The 16,202-nt window shown below is 32.9% G+C and overlaps 2 protein-coding genes and 1 long non-coding RNA gene across 4 annotated transcripts; 1 reads left to right on the forward strand and 2 right to left on the reverse strand.

Annotated features, from left to right (window-relative positions):
• The first annotated feature begins 1,370 nt into the window (after positions 1-1,370).
• Positions 1,371-7,085, forward strand: LOC116137420 (probable magnesium transporter NIPA9). Its single transcript, XM_031423109.1, has 9 exons — positions 1,371-1,619; positions 1,951-2,049; positions 2,300-2,429; positions 2,731-2,819; positions 3,881-3,937; positions 4,063-4,121; positions 5,422-5,542; positions 5,945-6,093; positions 6,468-7,085. The coding sequence occupies exons 1-9, from the start codon at positions 1,509-1,511 to the stop codon at positions 6,685-6,687; spliced, it is 1,035 nt and encodes a 344-aa protein (XP_031278969.1). The 5' UTR covers positions 1,371-1,508; the 3' UTR covers positions 6,688-7,085.
• Positions 7,086-7,425: 340 nt separating this feature from the next.
• On the reverse strand, positions 7,426-8,444 carry LOC116137428. Of its 2 annotated transcripts, none has more exons than XR_004129185.1 (2): positions 7,891-8,444; positions 7,426-7,622 (listed from the first exon to the last, which is right to left on the reverse strand). It is a non-coding gene; the product is annotated as an uncharacterized LOC116137428 (long non-coding RNA). The 2 variants fall into 2 exon arrangements; XR_004129186.1 differs by having other exon boundaries at positions 7,426-7,625.
• A 1,173-nt stretch (positions 8,445-9,617) lies between these two features.
• On the reverse strand, positions 9,618-12,550 carry LOC116137412 (cytokinin riboside 5'-monophosphate phosphoribohydrolase LOG8). Its single transcript, XM_031423097.1, has 7 exons — positions 12,094-12,550; positions 11,632-11,729; positions 11,493-11,523; positions 11,017-11,116; positions 10,775-10,845; positions 10,543-10,686; positions 9,618-9,928 (listed from the first exon to the last, which is right to left on the reverse strand). Exons 1-7 carry the CDS (start codon positions 12,205-12,207, stop codon positions 9,848-9,850), a joined length of 639 nt encoding a protein of 212 aa, XP_031278957.1. The 5' UTR covers positions 12,208-12,550; the 3' UTR covers positions 9,618-9,847.
• Positions 12,551-16,202: the final 3,652 nt, after the last annotated feature.

Genomic DNA, 16,202 nt, shown 5'->3' on the forward strand with positions numbered 1-16,202 from the left:
TGAGTCTTGGGCTGCATCGCAAAACTCTAGAACACCGATTATTTTTGTCATAGTTGATGAAGTTTTATCTTGACTGCTTAACTGCACAATGAGGAGTTGCATTCAATTCATATTGAAATATTGATTGAGCATTTATCATAATCCTTGGATTTTATATACATTGCAAAATTATGATATAAGCTTGAGCTTAAAGTGTTAGTGGGGAGCACAGATATGAAGAGTGGAGATTTTGCTTTGATATGAAGTGTTGAGAATTTTTTGGTTTTTTAGGAGTGGGAGAGCATAACTTGAGGGAAGCTGATCTTTCAAGCAAGTAGCGTTGATAACATAAATTACCTAAATGTATATATTGACCATATTTTTTAATTAATAAACAAAATGATTATTGATTCTAAATCCATCAATCTATACTATTTTTTTTTTTTTTTTTTTTTTTTTTTTTTGAAGTGGTCTATAAGGATAATACTGTCATGAATAAAGCATTAACAAATCATAGATATCTTTTAAAATTCTGTGTATCAAATTAATTAAGAAAGAAAAAGGATAATAATATAACAGGTTGTTCGACCATTCTGGACAATAATAATAACAGTTGCTCTACTATTCTAGTATTTTCTTCATTTCCGACGTGATATTAAATTGGTTATGTAATTTTATATTTTATTAAAGGGTTTTTAAAATAGGTTAAAGTCACTTTTAAAATTAAAAAAAAAAAATGATTATGTAAGTATCAACTATCATATTATCTCAATAATGAACCTAATTCTATAATTATATTTTATATAAGAAAATATTTAATTAAAAAAGGAAATGTCAAATTTATTATTTTACACGGGAGAATCTTTTTCATTGACGCAACCAATGTAACACGTGCAAGAACCAAAAGTGATATTACCAGATTGGTGGTGACATTAACATAAGTTGGCCACATGCAACATATAATTCTTTTAGGTTACTGATATCATGTTTTATGTAGAAAGAAAGTGTTTGAATGGAGAGAAAATGTAAAGAAAATAAGAGAAAATCCAATGAGAACTCTAAAAAAAAATGAGACAATTCTATCAATAACATACAATTTACAGGTATCAATCTCCTTTTGTACTTTGATGCGAATAAAAATTAGATGAAAGCATATTTACCATTAGATCTGAATGGTAAAATATCATATTAATTCAATAAAATAAATTCAAAGGTGATGAAAGATACTCTTGATAACCTTTGACTAGAGAATGTATCAGATGAAATATATTGAATATATATTATTATTATTACTATTACTATGAAAGGGATAATAAATGTGCGTAAATAAGTTTCTTGTGTTGCAAAGTTGAAATATTTAAAATAAAAATTTGTTCTACCTTTTTACAGCGATGAGTATCCAATAAGAAGCCTAAATCTAAGTTTTGTAAACTCACCACCAACCCATACATTTAAGGCAACCCAAGACACTTGAATCCAACATCAAGTGTTGTCGAAATCGGGTTTTGATTTACAAGAAACAAAGAGCCATGTGGGAATCCATATTTTTAACGTTGGCAGCAACCGCCGGTAATAATATTGGCAAAGTTCTCCAAAAGAAGGGCACCGTCATTCTCCCTCCCCTCTCTTTCAAGCTCAAGGTACATGAAATCTCAAAGCAGAAATTTATAAGGGAAGAATAGGGTTTGTTTTGGGATTGTTAGAAAATGTTGTTTATGCTGGTTTTGATGGAATCTAATTACTTTAGAGGAACTAATTTGTGAGTTCTGAAGTGGGTTTTTATTTCTTCTGTTTGTGAACTCGAAAGTTCGAATTTTTACGTGTTTGGTAGCGTGGAGTTGGAGATGCCAATGAATTTTTCGGAAGCTTCTATATCTATGTTAACCAATGCTGCATGAGTGTTATTTACTGCGATTAATGTAGTATTCAAGTTGTTCTGAATGTTCAGTAATTGTGTTTGTGTCTTTGTAGGTGATAAGGGCTTATGCGGTAAATAAAGCATGGGTGATTGGTTTTTTGATGGACATATTTGGAGCTATGCTTATGTTGAGGGCATTATCTCAAGCTCCTGTAAATATATCTACTTCAACTTCTCATTTTCTCATTTTTTTTTCTTTGATTGCGTTTTTCGAATTCATTGGAGCTCTAGGATTTCTTCTTAGATTTTCTCCGCACTCAACAGAGTTACGATCTTTATAAAATTTCTGGAATCTTTGAGGTGGATTTTTAGATGCCTTTTTGGGCAATGTCATTATCTTATCATTGATCTTATAATGAGTTTGTGTATGTTCTTCTTGCTAATCTTGTCATATTATGACAGGTATCTGTTATTCAACCAGTTTCTGGATGTGGGCTTGCCATTCTCTCTATTTTTTCCCATTTTTATTTGAAGGAGGTTATGAATGCTATTGACTGGATGGGAATTACATTGGCAGGCATTGGCACCATAGGTAATGTAAGTTATTTATGATTCTCATTTTGTACTATGAAATGTGGAATTCATTACGTAGGTATGCAGCTTTTACAGAATGCTTAAATTGTTATGATTATTTGAAGTTAAAAATTAAGAATGGTTTAATTTTCTTGTTTCAAGTTTTCTGCATTTTAGCTTTTGTCGTACTCTGGTATTCAATTTGTGAACAAATGTGACCAAGTAATGATATTCAATTTTTTTTAAAGTAAAAGTCATCCATCTTCTCCTTTGGAATGACAATATGGACCTATGGTTTGTTGTTGTTTCTGTATTTGCAGGAGTTGGTGCTGGTGGTGAGGAGCAAGATTCTTCTTCAATATCCATTTTCCAGTTACCATGGCTGGCTTTCATCGTTTCCATCTTGTTTGTAGGTACCTCTTCCTGCACGCCATCTGATATTTGTATTATTTGTTTTTGTCAAGAATATCACATAGGCATATCTGTATGTGTTAAATTCCTATTATTGTGATCAGATTCTAGTTTGAAGAACATGAAACTGTTGATAAAAATCTGTAGTTCATGTAATTCCCTAATAAAAAAAAATGTTCCTCATACCAAGAAAGATAAGGAGGATGTGGACCGCGGGATTAAAGCTCTAAGGTTTATGCCAGCAGTATTATTGTGTACTTGGGGCAGGTGATCCTTAGTGAATAGATGTCAAAACACATAAACTTCTCAAAGTTGCCTGAGGACATAACTCTGTAATGTATAAATATATCTTCTAATTTGATATGATAATTCTCAATTCATTTGAACAAAGCCTTAAATCAACTACTTAGTCCTGGCTCCACAAACCATGTTCACCATTGAAGTCTATCTAGGGAACAAATTTTTAATATGGAATTTAATCTTTTTAGCACATATCTTAACCCCATGGTAAGACATCTATCTAAATTCAAATTGGAATATCTGCATCATGTAAGTTCTTCTCTTTTCACATAGTTCAAACCTGACAAATAACTAGAGCTTCCTCATCATGTTCTTTGTTTCCTGAGGAATATGTCACTGGCCAAGAGACTGCCTAGTATCTATTATTGAACTTCCATTTTCATTGATTTCCTTTTTGTTTTGTAGCTTGTTCTTCCATCTCTTGTGTTTCATTTTGTTTTCAAAATTTTAGTTTATCTTGTAATGGCTGTCTGTAGCAATATTGATTTTTTTTTTTTTTCTTTTAAATATAATTTTTTGTAGCTAAGGCTTACCATAAATGGCTTGAAATGGTATGCACTTGATATTCTGTTGTCAATATTAGGCCACCTTAATCCAGAAAGGGGCATAACCAGTTTTTTGTGCTTTATTTTCTTACTTCCTTATTACGTTTGTGTTTTAGAGTTCTGTCCATAACTTTTATCTGTCTCTGTTCATTGGGATGGCTGTGTTAAATATAATGCTGTTTTTCTACATATAATGATTGATATTTTGGAATAGGTACTCCTTAATGGGTGGCTTCGTATTTTTAAACGTCAACGAAGAGAACAAGAGATGGTAAATTCCACATAGTTGCTGCCAGTTCCATAAGGCTTATGCCTCTTTGTCACAATAAATAGTGCTTGCAGAACTGGCATTTTCTGTTTTCCTCTCCTGCTTCACTGACAGTATATTTCTCGCAGATGGATTTTGAAGTTGTTGAAGAAATTATATATGGTTTGGAATCTGGCATTTTGTTTGGGTATGATTTCTTACTACTAGATTAATGCAAATATTGTGTTTTTGTTGTTAGTATTTAGATGATTCAGTTTTCTGTTCATTATGGGCATCATTGCAATCTAAGGAATATTTTATTGATCAGTCTTAAGTTTTGACCTGTTGACAAATGGACTCATCAAAATAGGCAGAAACTTCCTCCTCTGTTAATGACTCTATTTTAATTTATAGAGATAAGTTAGTGATGATAGAGAAAGGCTAGACTTTTGTTATTTATGTGGATGTGTCCTAATAATAGAGAAAGGTTAGATTTATATTGTTACATAGATGTGATTACACTCATTCTTATTTTTGCAAGCATGATTGGACAATCCCATATATCCTTATTTCTTAGCGAAAAAATCCCATATATCCTTTATGAAATAAAATTTGTCAAGTAGAAGTGAACAAAAAATTAGGTGTTGAATCTTGACTCTCCTTTTCTCAAAGCCTTCTTTTTCCTCTTCATAAAAAATCACAAATACTCCTTTGCATCTTCTTCATCTTGTGGAAATGATGAAGGCAATGAGGTTTAATCTGTTGAAGATGAGAATTGATTTGGCAGTCTTTTTCTTTTTGACAATAAGTAAATCAACATGGGAAAGGAAGTTCAATGTTTATGAGAAGTGCTTGGTCAAGAAAGAGGTTTTTTTTTAGCATTTGGGAGAAATCTATGGTGCATAATGGATTTTAAATTTGCAGTGGTGATTTCTTTATCAATTAATAACTTTTGGTGTAATAACGGAAAATATGTCATTTTGCTGAACAAATTGAGTACGAATCCACTTATGTGATGTTAGCATATTGTAGGGAAGGTTTCTGTTTAATTTTCAAACCAGGATGATCTAATTGTACTTAGGCTAACCTTAGGTGAGGCCACAATACAATAGAAAAACTTATGCTGCTTTAGATTGCCTATGTTTTCTTTGGCTCCTATAGTTTCATGATATCATATACCAATGCATAAATAAAAAAATAAAAAAATAAAATTAGAGAAGGCTTGCGACATGCTAGCCTTCATTGGGAGAACACGATATAAGGGCTTTGCTCAGATTACCTGCCTTGTACTCGAATATCTGTTAGATCATTATGTACTGCAATGTAGCTTGTTAACTCTTTTTTTTAAATTTATTTTGCATTTAGGCAGTAAGTGCTCATCACTTGTACATGCTTTTATGTGGATCAAATTCAACACTAAGTGGAAGTTAAAAGAAAAATTATTTAAAGACTGTTGTTAAGTAATGTTTTTAAAACTTTGATTTAAAATCTCATCTAATATATTTCAGGATGGCATCTGTTATATCAAAGATGGGATTTGTCTTCTTGGAGCAGGGCTTCCCCAGTATGCTAGTTCCTGTATGCATTTCTATCAGCATATGTTGTAGTGGTACTGGATTTTACTACCAGGTATTTCGAAGACTGGCTAGATGTAGATCCAAATGTGTTCATGTTCCTGGAGAGAGCTTTTACAGCCCTTTTAGCCAAGTAGAATTGTTGACCATCTAACATGACCACAGTTATATTTGATTTCTTTCTGTGTTGTTTAAGTTCCTGCATTTCAACCCATATTTCACACCATCTATTTTTATCTGTTCTTGTTCTTAAGGGTGTGACAAATTTGAGCCATTGTTTACAATTATGAATATGATCGTGTTACTCCTGTTAGCAGACACCAGTGTACAATTACAAACATAATTGTGTTACTCTCTTAACAGACACCATTGTACAATTATAAACATAATTGTGTTACTCCCTTTAACAGACACCATTGTACAATTATAAACATAATTGTGTTACTGACTTTAACAGACGTGGGGTCTAAAGCATGGGAGGGCTATTGTAGTTTCTACATGTGCTGCTGTGGCTTCAATTGTGACTGGAGTAGTTGCTGGTATGCTTGCTTTGGGTGAACGATTGCCTTCTGCACCAACTGCTCGTCTTTCACTTCTGCTTGGATGGTAACTCAAGGCACAACCTGTATTTTGGATATTGCTTGTGTAGAAAAAACAATATATTTAATTGAATGATGGGGTCTTATTTTATATAGTTTGAATCTTGATGCATATAGCCAAATACCATAGTTAAGGGCCCTGAGGAGGATGGTGTATAAAAAATTATGGGCAGATTTTATATCCTTTGATCTAGACTCTTTGCCATTCAAACAATTTCTCTATGTTTTTGGTCTAAATTGAGGGTGATTGTTCAATGTTAGGTCCTCATTCTCCCCTTGCTAAATTTGTTCTCAAGGATGACTTCGCTAATTGGGGTTTCATTGCTCAGATTAAGATATTTGTCAGAGCTTGTTATTTACTTGAAAAATATTCAATTGCAGGCTACTTATCATGATAGGTGTGATTTTACTAGTAAGTTCAGCACGGCTTATGCGTCACCTTCCCTGGCCATTGCGACAAGTTATACAGAGTGGGGTTGATAGAAATTTCACTCCTCGGCGATCTGTGTCTCAGCGTGCCAAGGATCCGAGCCCAAGTGCTATTATACAGGCATCAACGTTGCATAATCTGATATCATCTTCAGCAAAGGAGAAAGCTTGACCACAAAATGACTAGAGGATCCCTACAGATGCTTATATATGAAATTTCTGGTTAACTTGCTTTCACATTTTGCAAAGTAGCAGATTGCCTTTCTCGAACCCAGGTGTACAGTAACTGTCTGTCTTTTTTATTTTTCAGAGGGCATGACAGATTTTAGATCATTTCTACAATGGGAAATGTCTTGAAGCATGTGTTGTGAAATCTCATTACCCTTCTTTTACCAAGCTGTTTTTAAAGTCTCAATCATTTGTAATGACTCTACTTTATGATGTTTTTAGTGACAGCATTTTAACCGTAAACAAGCTTGGAATTTTTGGGTAAATAGTTTTGCGGCGGAATGATTTTTATTTTTTTATTTTTTTTTGTGGCAATTATAAGTTACAGCTTTCATGGTCTTATATCTTGTCCCTACCAAGTGATAATTGTCTGAGTACCCTTGGCTCTGTACTAAAAAACAATGAATACTAACATTGAGGATCGACAATAATTTCATTGAAGCAGAGACATCTTGCTGGCGGGCTCAGCAAAATGATAATATCATTCCGTATGTTGTATTGTTCTTTTCAATGTTTTGAAACGCCTTCTCCACCCCAAAGTATGTATTTGGCTTAATTAGTTCACTGCAATCTGGTATATACATAATTCAATGTAGGGTCACACTACATTATCAGCTGATTAACATGGTTGAATCGAGCCGTTCTAACATAACAATTTCCTTAAACATGATGCGCAAGCACATAATCAACAAGGACAGGAACTGTCTGGACAGAACAAAAAGCTGGTACTGTCCAGTAAACAGTCGATGGTTCTTCCATTATTGCGAATGACCTATTTATGAATACAGAAACATAACACTAAAAAGGGACCCATGATAAGCAACAACCATCTCCACCGTTAACTGCAACACTCCATGACTTTGACATGAGCGAGAGCCACTGCTGTTGCATATTCCACAAAGAAAAACAAAACCAATCCCAACATTCAGAATCTAAATGCCATCATACAATTCGTAAAATGACCAATCCTGATGGCCCATATGGTGGTAAAAAGAAATAAACAGCAACCTCTAAAGGAAAAGCTACTTTTAGGAAAATAACAGCAAAACTGCTCAACTATTTTGGGTCTTACAGTTTTATACATAATTAAGATGTCCAAAATCTCTAGTGAGCTGCTGTTTCCAAATTGTACTGAGGCCATACTTACCTTTGAAAGCTACTGATATGAGAAATGAGCTTCCCAAAAATGACAGATAAGTTTGGTTTCCCAAGTTTTGGGACAAACTGGTTTCCTGGTAGCAGCCTGCTTACCTGTATGGGTAAGGATTAGAACTTTAAAACCAACACTTCACACTTTTCAAGCACTGCCCCGCTTTCTACCAAGTAAAAAAAAAAACATAAACTAAAGATGCCAAAGAAAGAGACAATAATTAAGCTCTTTCTTTCCCACTCTCCAACTTTGGCTCATTTTAATCTCCTAGTAGGTGGAATATGTTTCTTGTAAGGAATTCGTCAAGCAAAAATAATTCAATTCATAATTGAAGTGCTCTATCAGAACTAGAAAGTCACAGGATATGAAGAATTTTAAAATGTTTTTGATGCCAATTCCACTTATCATGAGTTTTATAAGCATACTGTACCAAGTTTCTATACCCCAAAAGGAGAGGAAGAAGAATCACTGCAAAAATGTCCCCACTTGAAGTTCCACCACAAAAGGACTGATTCCTAATAGCCGAACATGTCTTTTCATGGGAAAGAGAGTGTGGGGGACGGGTGGGGGGTGGGAGGATGTAGGGAAGAGTAGATATGATATAAAGTAATAAGCAATATTTTCTCTTTTGAACTTCAAAAAATTGGCTCTGTTTCAACTCATCTTAAAAAAAAAACATACAATAGGTGGAAAAGAATCTTCAGCAACTGCTTGAAGTGTAATTTAAACAGATCATCTAAAAACTGCTAAGAATACTTAGCACGTTAGAATCTAAATAGTTACAAAAGAAAATTCCAACTGTCAATTTATATCTATCTGGAAATCGCAAATCAGGATGGCCTTTCAACCTCTAAGGAAATAAGTTTTCTAACTTCTCTCAAGCTGCTGTCAATGAGTTCCATATTATGCAATGACAGCAGCAAAGTGTAAGCTTTCAAAAGTAAACTATGATCTGCAGACTTGTAGAAACATTTAAGTCCCGTATTCTATTATAAGAAGCACAGTCCTCTCACATATGGAGAGTACCTGTATTAGCCAAAATCAAGATATTTTCTTAAGATGGAAAAAGAGCAAAAGTCGGGGAAGAATAATGCTAGGAGCGAGAACTCACTCTCCCCTAACCTCTCATTGACAAGCAATTCTAAGACCAATAATATTGGTGTTATTGATAAAGATTAGTGACTAGATAAAAAAAAATTCCTCCCTCCTCGAGGTAAAGAAAGTGATGGAGTGAGAGAAGAGTGCTTGGGCATATGGCTTCTAAGAATTAATTCTCATTGAAACTATAGATGCGTCAGAACTTGTGGTCCAACGATACAAGTCGCAGCATTCTGTCACGAGAGGTTTCTAGATCAAGTTGATAACAAAGACAACCTCACTTGTGACTCTAGCTCCACCCTTTGGAAGGGCAGTAGGTGCCACAGCTTCTTCAAGGAATGTCATCAAGAGAGACATTGCTATTTACTACACTACACAAAGTTCCCTTAATTAGAGTTATCATTTGTCAAAGAATGGTGCACATTTCTTTATTAAAGTCAGATTGAAGTGCCTGTGAATCAAAAGCTTTAACGGCTAAAAATCTAAGTTGTCCCCAAGTAACCCACCTAGTCTTTACAACAGTGAACAGTGGGACCATCTTAATGCACATTAGAAGATTCTGCACTATAATTTGTAACCATCTGTTTGCATTTCAAAGTATCCCAGCCCTTTAATAAGGGGTAACAATTTGATATGACTGAGGAATAGTGGGCAAATTGACTATAATGAAAATATGCTGTAAGACAGCAATGATAATTTTAATAGAATTCAAACCACAAACAACGACAAAAGTACATGGTAATGAACAATATTTGGCCCCATTTAAATAGATACTTGTACACAACTCAAATGATGATGAATCACATCAGAAATCAATTCAGGAAAAAAACCTACCACCAATAATTTACTGCACATATTATTGCTTTGGATAATCACCGAGTTGCTCCATCTGCCAGCTTTCATGAGGAGCAACATGTTCATGAGATGGAGTGTATTGCTGCAAATTTTAATAAAAAATTAGAAAGTTAATATATTAAAACTCTGCTTGGAGGAAATTATAAACAAATATCTCCTAAGAACTGGAAAAATAGGATTTTTAATGAAGTTAGAATGCAGGGGAAGCCACACTATTTCTGGCTCTAAGTAAGAAAAAAATATATAATAAAACAGAAAAAAATAAAAAGAAATATCAAATACATAAAAAAAGAATCATAACACCAAAAGAAATATAACCAAAAATTGACATAAGTTCACAATTTGTCCTCATGGCAATAGACAGACAAGTGGAGGCAGAAATGTGCTGTGTTATGGTACTTATGTTGAAGTGCCAATCCAGCATTTTCTTTCAAAATTTAAAATGTTTATTCCAAAATGATAGCCTCATCAAACACGATGATTTAAAACCCGGTAATGGGTAGGTTATTTCAGCAACCTTTATTGCATGAAAGTTGGTGAATTAATTTCCAAATTTCCACAGTTTGTAGGAAGGAAGAACATAAAAAATATCTACTGTTATTGGATGTTGACTTGCATCTATGTACTTCTTTTCCTTTTACCAAACATTTCCTGATTAATAAAATTAGAAAAAGAGGAGTTTAGTTAAGCTTTTACCTCCATCTTTTCCAGAAGTTCTTTGGCAGTAGGAGCAGAAATAATTATCTGCCGAGCACTTGGTTTGATGAAACCTTCTTCAACGCCATTGTCAAATAATGCAAGCAAAGAATTATAGTATCCATCAACATTTAGCAGACCAACCTGTAGAGTTCAAATACCCAGTTACAAGTAGACACTAAGGAGTGTTTTGCCTAAATCTGTTCTTCAAAAAAGAAGGTTTATTGGTTACCGGTTTCTTATGAATTCCAAGTTGGGACCACGTTATCATCTCCAACAGCTCTTCCATGGTACCATATCCCCCTAAAACAACAAACTCTCTTACTATCATTAGCAAATATAACATGCAAAAACATTTCAAAGCTATGATTCTTAAGTGGCAAAAATTTTACTTTTGTTATTAGGAAACTCAACATTCTAATCAGTAGTTCTTTGCTTTTCAAAATCATTAAGGAAGATATTCATGTTTATTACCAGGAAGCGCAATAAAGGCATCAGCTTCTCGAGCCATTGCAGCTTTACGCTCATGCATGTCTGAAACAGTTTTCAGTTCTCCAACAGTCTCACCAGATATCTGTTGCAGTGTCCAACATGATTTACTAGTGATAATTGACAACAAAATTTCAGCTCACCAAAGACATAATGTTGCTTTACATTTCAGAGGGGAAAAATCTTTTTTTTTTTTTTAATCAACATGCAAAATCAAGCATTCAAAATATGATTAATAATAGTACAGAAAATAATGTACATAGAGAACACCATTCAAAGGAATAGTTGAAAAATTGAGAAATTTGAATACCTAAAGACTTAATGCTCGAATGAATCCCAAATAAGAACAATATGATTAATATTTTCTTAATCATAAAGATTTTGGAAAAGTACAAGTAAATTCAGATAAAGCAAAATATACTCATTTAAGATATTAGTTTATGAATTGAGATTACGTATACCTCAAGCGGCATGAGAGCTTTTGGAATAATCCTGCATTTGAAGAGTAACCATTAGCTCACCAGTAAATGTGATAAGGAAACACCTTGCTTGCTATTTTAATGGTGAAAACTGAAGGATTAAGGCAAGTGTTAAAGTTACCCAAGGACATGACAACCTCCATCATGAACAGTCTGGGATATCAAACCCATCAATCCAACACTTCCTCCACCATAGACCAAGTGTATCTTTCTCCTCACCTGTAATCAAAGTTCATTGAAGCCAGAGTCCATATATACCAAAAAACACATACCCAGTTCAATACATAAAGCACTCAATCCAAAACTCATCAATACACCAACAAAATCACAAAAAAAGTTATTGTTCTAAAGCCAGAACCACCTGAATATGTGATCAACAAACAGAGCAATCCCAGTCCAATAAATGAAACACAAATGTCATAACTTCATAGTAAACACAAAAAAGCAATAAAAAAGCTGAGGATTCTAGACCAGAAACCAATACACAGTTGAGTTCTACCGTCCATCATTCATTCACTCAACCCCACATGCTAATAAACACAAAAAAACAAAACTCTTTATGAAAAGAAGATAAGGAAGAAACCAGTTCATTGCCCAATTCAAGAGCAGCATCACTGAAGACTTTTCTGTGGCCAGAGTTGCTTCCACAGAACACACAAATCCTTTTGAAGTTGCTTCTTATGTAGCCTTCTTCCATTAACAATCTCTCAAAAAAGCACTTTAATTATTTAATCATTTGAATGAAAACCAAACCAAAACCAATACAAGAAAGAGAGAAAGAAATGTTTGCTTGTATTGTAACAACTTTATTTTTATGAAAGCAAACAAAACAGAAAACAAAAGCAGAGAATATGTTAATAAAAACAAAAAACAATCTATGGTAAGTAAATGCTAAGTTGATAAATAAAGCAATAAAAAAAGAAGGTGACTATTATATTTATAAACATCAAAACATGAGCAGCCCACTTGCTCCATCTCCTTTCTTATTCAACGTCTCTGTGTCGGCTTTATGATTTTTTTATTATTATTTTTAATAGGTTTAACTATGATTATAGCCTAATCTCAGAATTTCTAGGAGGGGACTTTCAATAATAATTAATAAATGGCCAAAATTATGAAGGCAACTTCCTTTTATTAAAAGTCTATTTGGATCTTTGCCATGTGGAGGTAAGGCTAATAATCATCTATTCCATATTGGGTTGCTTCAAAATATGTCAACTACGTACTTAAATATTTGAATCTACTACATTTGTTAATATCATCAAATCTTATAGAAAAATGTGTAAGATTACATCTAATAAATGCCATAATTTGTTTTTTTTTTTTATTTATTTATTAAGGGTGTCCTGCTTCGGTCATAATGATACACACCCAAAGATTAATCTAAAATTCTCATTATGGTGAGGTGTAATTCACTAATCAATAATACTATACTTATAAAGATTTCTATACAAAGTGATGTGGTAAAAAATGAATGAAAAAGTCAAACTTATTAAATTCAATCTTCCGTTCATTTTTTGACACATCACTTTGTATGGAGATCTTTGTAAAATTTCTTTGTAAGTGTAGTATTATTTTTCACTAATACTATATAGTGTTAGAAATAAATATAAATAGAGTTGTAATTCGATGTGACTATACCATATAGGATTACATATTATTTGGAATGTGAATTTCAAGATGTAAAGCATTATTCTAATAAAGTTAAGATAATGGTGAATAAATAGTGAATATTAAAAATTTTGTATATAGAATTATTTTAATCAGAAATTCTTATACAAAATTGTGAAAGAAAGTTTCATTTTCTCAAATTTTTTATTTGAGAAATGCTCTTTTATAGTCATTCATTAATTTTAATTCCCAAAATATCAAGATTTATTTAAAAAACAGAAACAATTGTAAAATCAAGTGAGTTAACCAAATTGCCATTAATGAAAAATAACACGACAATAATAGTCAAAATGCAATTGACTACTAAGGGTCCATTTGGCTGGGCATTTTCAAAAAATGGTTATGGTTAGAGGAGCTTTTATTAATAAGTTGTTGGTTGTTTGATTGTTAATTATAATAACTCTTATCTTTTGGTTGTATTATTATAAAAACACTTATTTCATAATAAATTACGAAAAAGGTATATGATATATACAATTTATTTAAAAATATTATTAAGACTTTACATACTTATGAAATTGATCTGTTGTATTTCGATCCCGTAGGAGAGTGGTGACTTTCTTTGTTGAGATATTGGCTATAAATTAAAAAGAAAAAAAGAATAAGGTTTTATTTCAAAGGAAGGATATATAGTGTAATTATAAAAATAATACGAGGATATATTTGACATAAGAAAAGTTTTAGAAAGCCTAAAAAGAGCTTATGTACCCAAAAACCAAAAAATAGCTTTTTTATAGCCCTAGAAGTACTTTTGGAATAAAACCAAATAACCTTAAAAAAAAAATAAAAAAAAAATCAAAAGTGCTTATAGGATTAAAAAAGCTCTTTTGGGCAAAAAGAAGCCAAACCAAACAAACTGTTAAGTCTAGCATGATTTAGCATGGCTATCATGCTATAATTATATTGTTAAATGCTTAGACTATACTATCGAGTTTAGTATAGTCTAAGGTTATATATTAGAGAATATATCTTTAGTTATTTCATTTGATACAAACCTTGATTTTACTACTAGATTTGTTCTTTAAAAAAAAATCTTCATATTTTGGGAAACAAAAATTATTGACTTGGTTACATATGTTCAAATCCCATCAATAAAATTATTTTACAAAAAGATGGAGGAAAGGGTTGAAGCTAACTTGATAGAACTTAAAATCTTTAGTAATAAACAAAACAAAATAAATAAATATATATATACAGTAGCGGATCCAGAAATTTTTTTTAAGGTGAGTCAAAATAAAAACTAATTACATATTAATATTTTTGTTAAGATGGGTCAAAATCCAAAAATTATATATATTAGTATTTAAAAAAAAAAATTGAGGGTGGGCCGGGCTGGATCCGCCCCTGTATATATATATAATTTTTACGAAATTTATTAAGGTGTGTAGCCGTTTTATGGAATATGTAGGTCGTTAAGGGATAGATTTGTGACGTAGACCTAACATTCTCGAAATATAACATAAAATGGCGAAGAATCACTTATTTTCTTAGGAAGAGATATCACTAGCTAAGTTATATATGTAAGAGAGTTCCTTCTATTATTGAGTTGTTTTAATTGGTAACATATAACAATTGTCATCAATACTCCTACTGAAACCAATCGATGACAAATCATAACACACACTCATATATATGTATATATACCCACAAAGATATATAAAAAAGTTTTTGTCACTAATTGCCTCTAAGCGAGGGTGATACATACAAATGGGTTTCGAGTGTTCTCTCTAAGAATATAGGATTTGAGTACAAATGAGAGTGGATGATGATTAAGGTCGAGCTCTAGGGTTTTCAATAAAGTTGTACTTTCTCTTCTTGCTCAAAGTCTTCTTCTCTTGCAATAACTCACTTTATTTATGTCTTCACCAACCCTTGAAATAAATTAGAGATGTTGCTTTATTTAATGCACTGTTATAGCTTTCTGCAAAACTACAAAACCCAGAGGAATGATTGTTCAATTATCACGAACAGTTCATTCTTGACACCAATAGTCACTTTTCTTTCAAATTTAGGTTTTGAATAGTCGTTCTCCTATCGCAAACAGGTGTTTCCCTATGAGAATGGTCATTTCTTCTTGTACCACATAAATTCTAGAAATTCCAGAGCCATGAACGACTTCGGGGAATGGTATCTTTCATTCTTGGAATGGCTTGATATTTTCTAAGAATGGGCGTTCGTCATGGTAGTTCTATTTCAACTTCAATTTCCCAAAACCTTGACTTGAGCTCGAATCTTCTAAGTCCAAAAATCTCGACTTGAGATAGAACGTGCATTCCTCTTATGCAACAGACGTTCCTCTTCAAATCACAAAGACCGTCAAGATTCCAAAACCATGAATGATATGATGGAATAACGTTGTTCATGTGGAATGATCGTTTTGCGTCACATTGTGAGTGTGTGTCAGCCTCTTCGAATAAGTCTTTTGTTACGTTTGGCACCACTTGATGGAATAGGGCATTCGATTTGAAATGGCTTGACTGGAAGGTGGCTTCAAGTTGGTAGATTGATGAATGACATCATGGAACGATGTCATTCCTTCTTGGAATGGCTTGACTGAGACTTATTTTAATTCAAGTGAAAGGAAACGAGCATTCATCATGGTAGTTCTATTTTGACTTCAATTTCCCAAAACCTTGACTTGAGCTTGAATCTTCTAAGTCCAAAAATCTTGACTTGAGATGGAACATGCATTCCTTTTATGGAATGAGCATTCCTCTTTAGATCGCAAAGAGTGTCAAGATTCCAAAACCATAAACGATGTGATGAAACAACGTCATTCATGGGGAATGATCATTTTGTTTTAGATTGCAACTGTATGCCAATCTTTTCGAATAAGTCTTATGTTATGTTTGGAACGACTTGTTGAAACCGGGCATTCGATTTGGAACGACTTGACTGGAAGTTAGCTTCAATTTGGAAAATTGATGAACGACATCATGGAACGATGTCGTTCCTTCTTGGAACAAATTGACTGGGAGTTATTTTCAATTCAAGTGAAAAGGAATGGGCGTTCCATATGTA

This window comes from Pistacia vera, unplaced genomic scaffold (assembly GCF_008641045.1).
Source record: "Pistacia vera cultivar Batoury unplaced genomic scaffold, PisVer_v2 Contig1093, whole genome shotgun sequence".
Classification (NCBI taxonomy): Eukaryota; Viridiplantae; Streptophyta; class Magnoliopsida; order Sapindales; family Anacardiaceae; genus Pistacia; species Pistacia vera.

Bases quoted from the DNA above. Each gene is read 5' to 3' on its own strand.
- LOC116137412 (XM_031423097.1), bottom strand. From the start codon at position 12,207: ATGGAAGAAGGCTACATAAGAAGCAACTTCAAAAGGATTTGTGTGTTC. The intron at 11,524-11,631 runs GTAACTTTAACA...CTTCAAATGCAG, and splicing joins GGAGGTTGTCATGTCCTTGG to GATTATTCCAAAAGCTCTCA. The intron at 10,846-11,016 runs GTAATAAACATG...TTGTTGTTTTAG, and splicing joins TGCCTTTATTGCGCTTCCTG to GGGGATATGGTACCATGGAA.
- LOC116137420 (XM_031423109.1), top strand. From the start codon at position 1,509: ATGTGGGAATCCATATTTTTAACGTTGGCAGCAACCGCCGGTAATAAT. The intron at 4,122-5,421 runs GTATGATTTCTT...AATATATTTCAG, and splicing joins GAATCTGGCATTTTGTTTGG to GATGGCATCTGTTATATCAA. The intron at 5,543-5,944 runs GTATTTCGAAGA...TGACTTTAACAG, and splicing joins GTACTGGATTTTACTACCAG to ACGTGGGGTCTAAAGCATGG.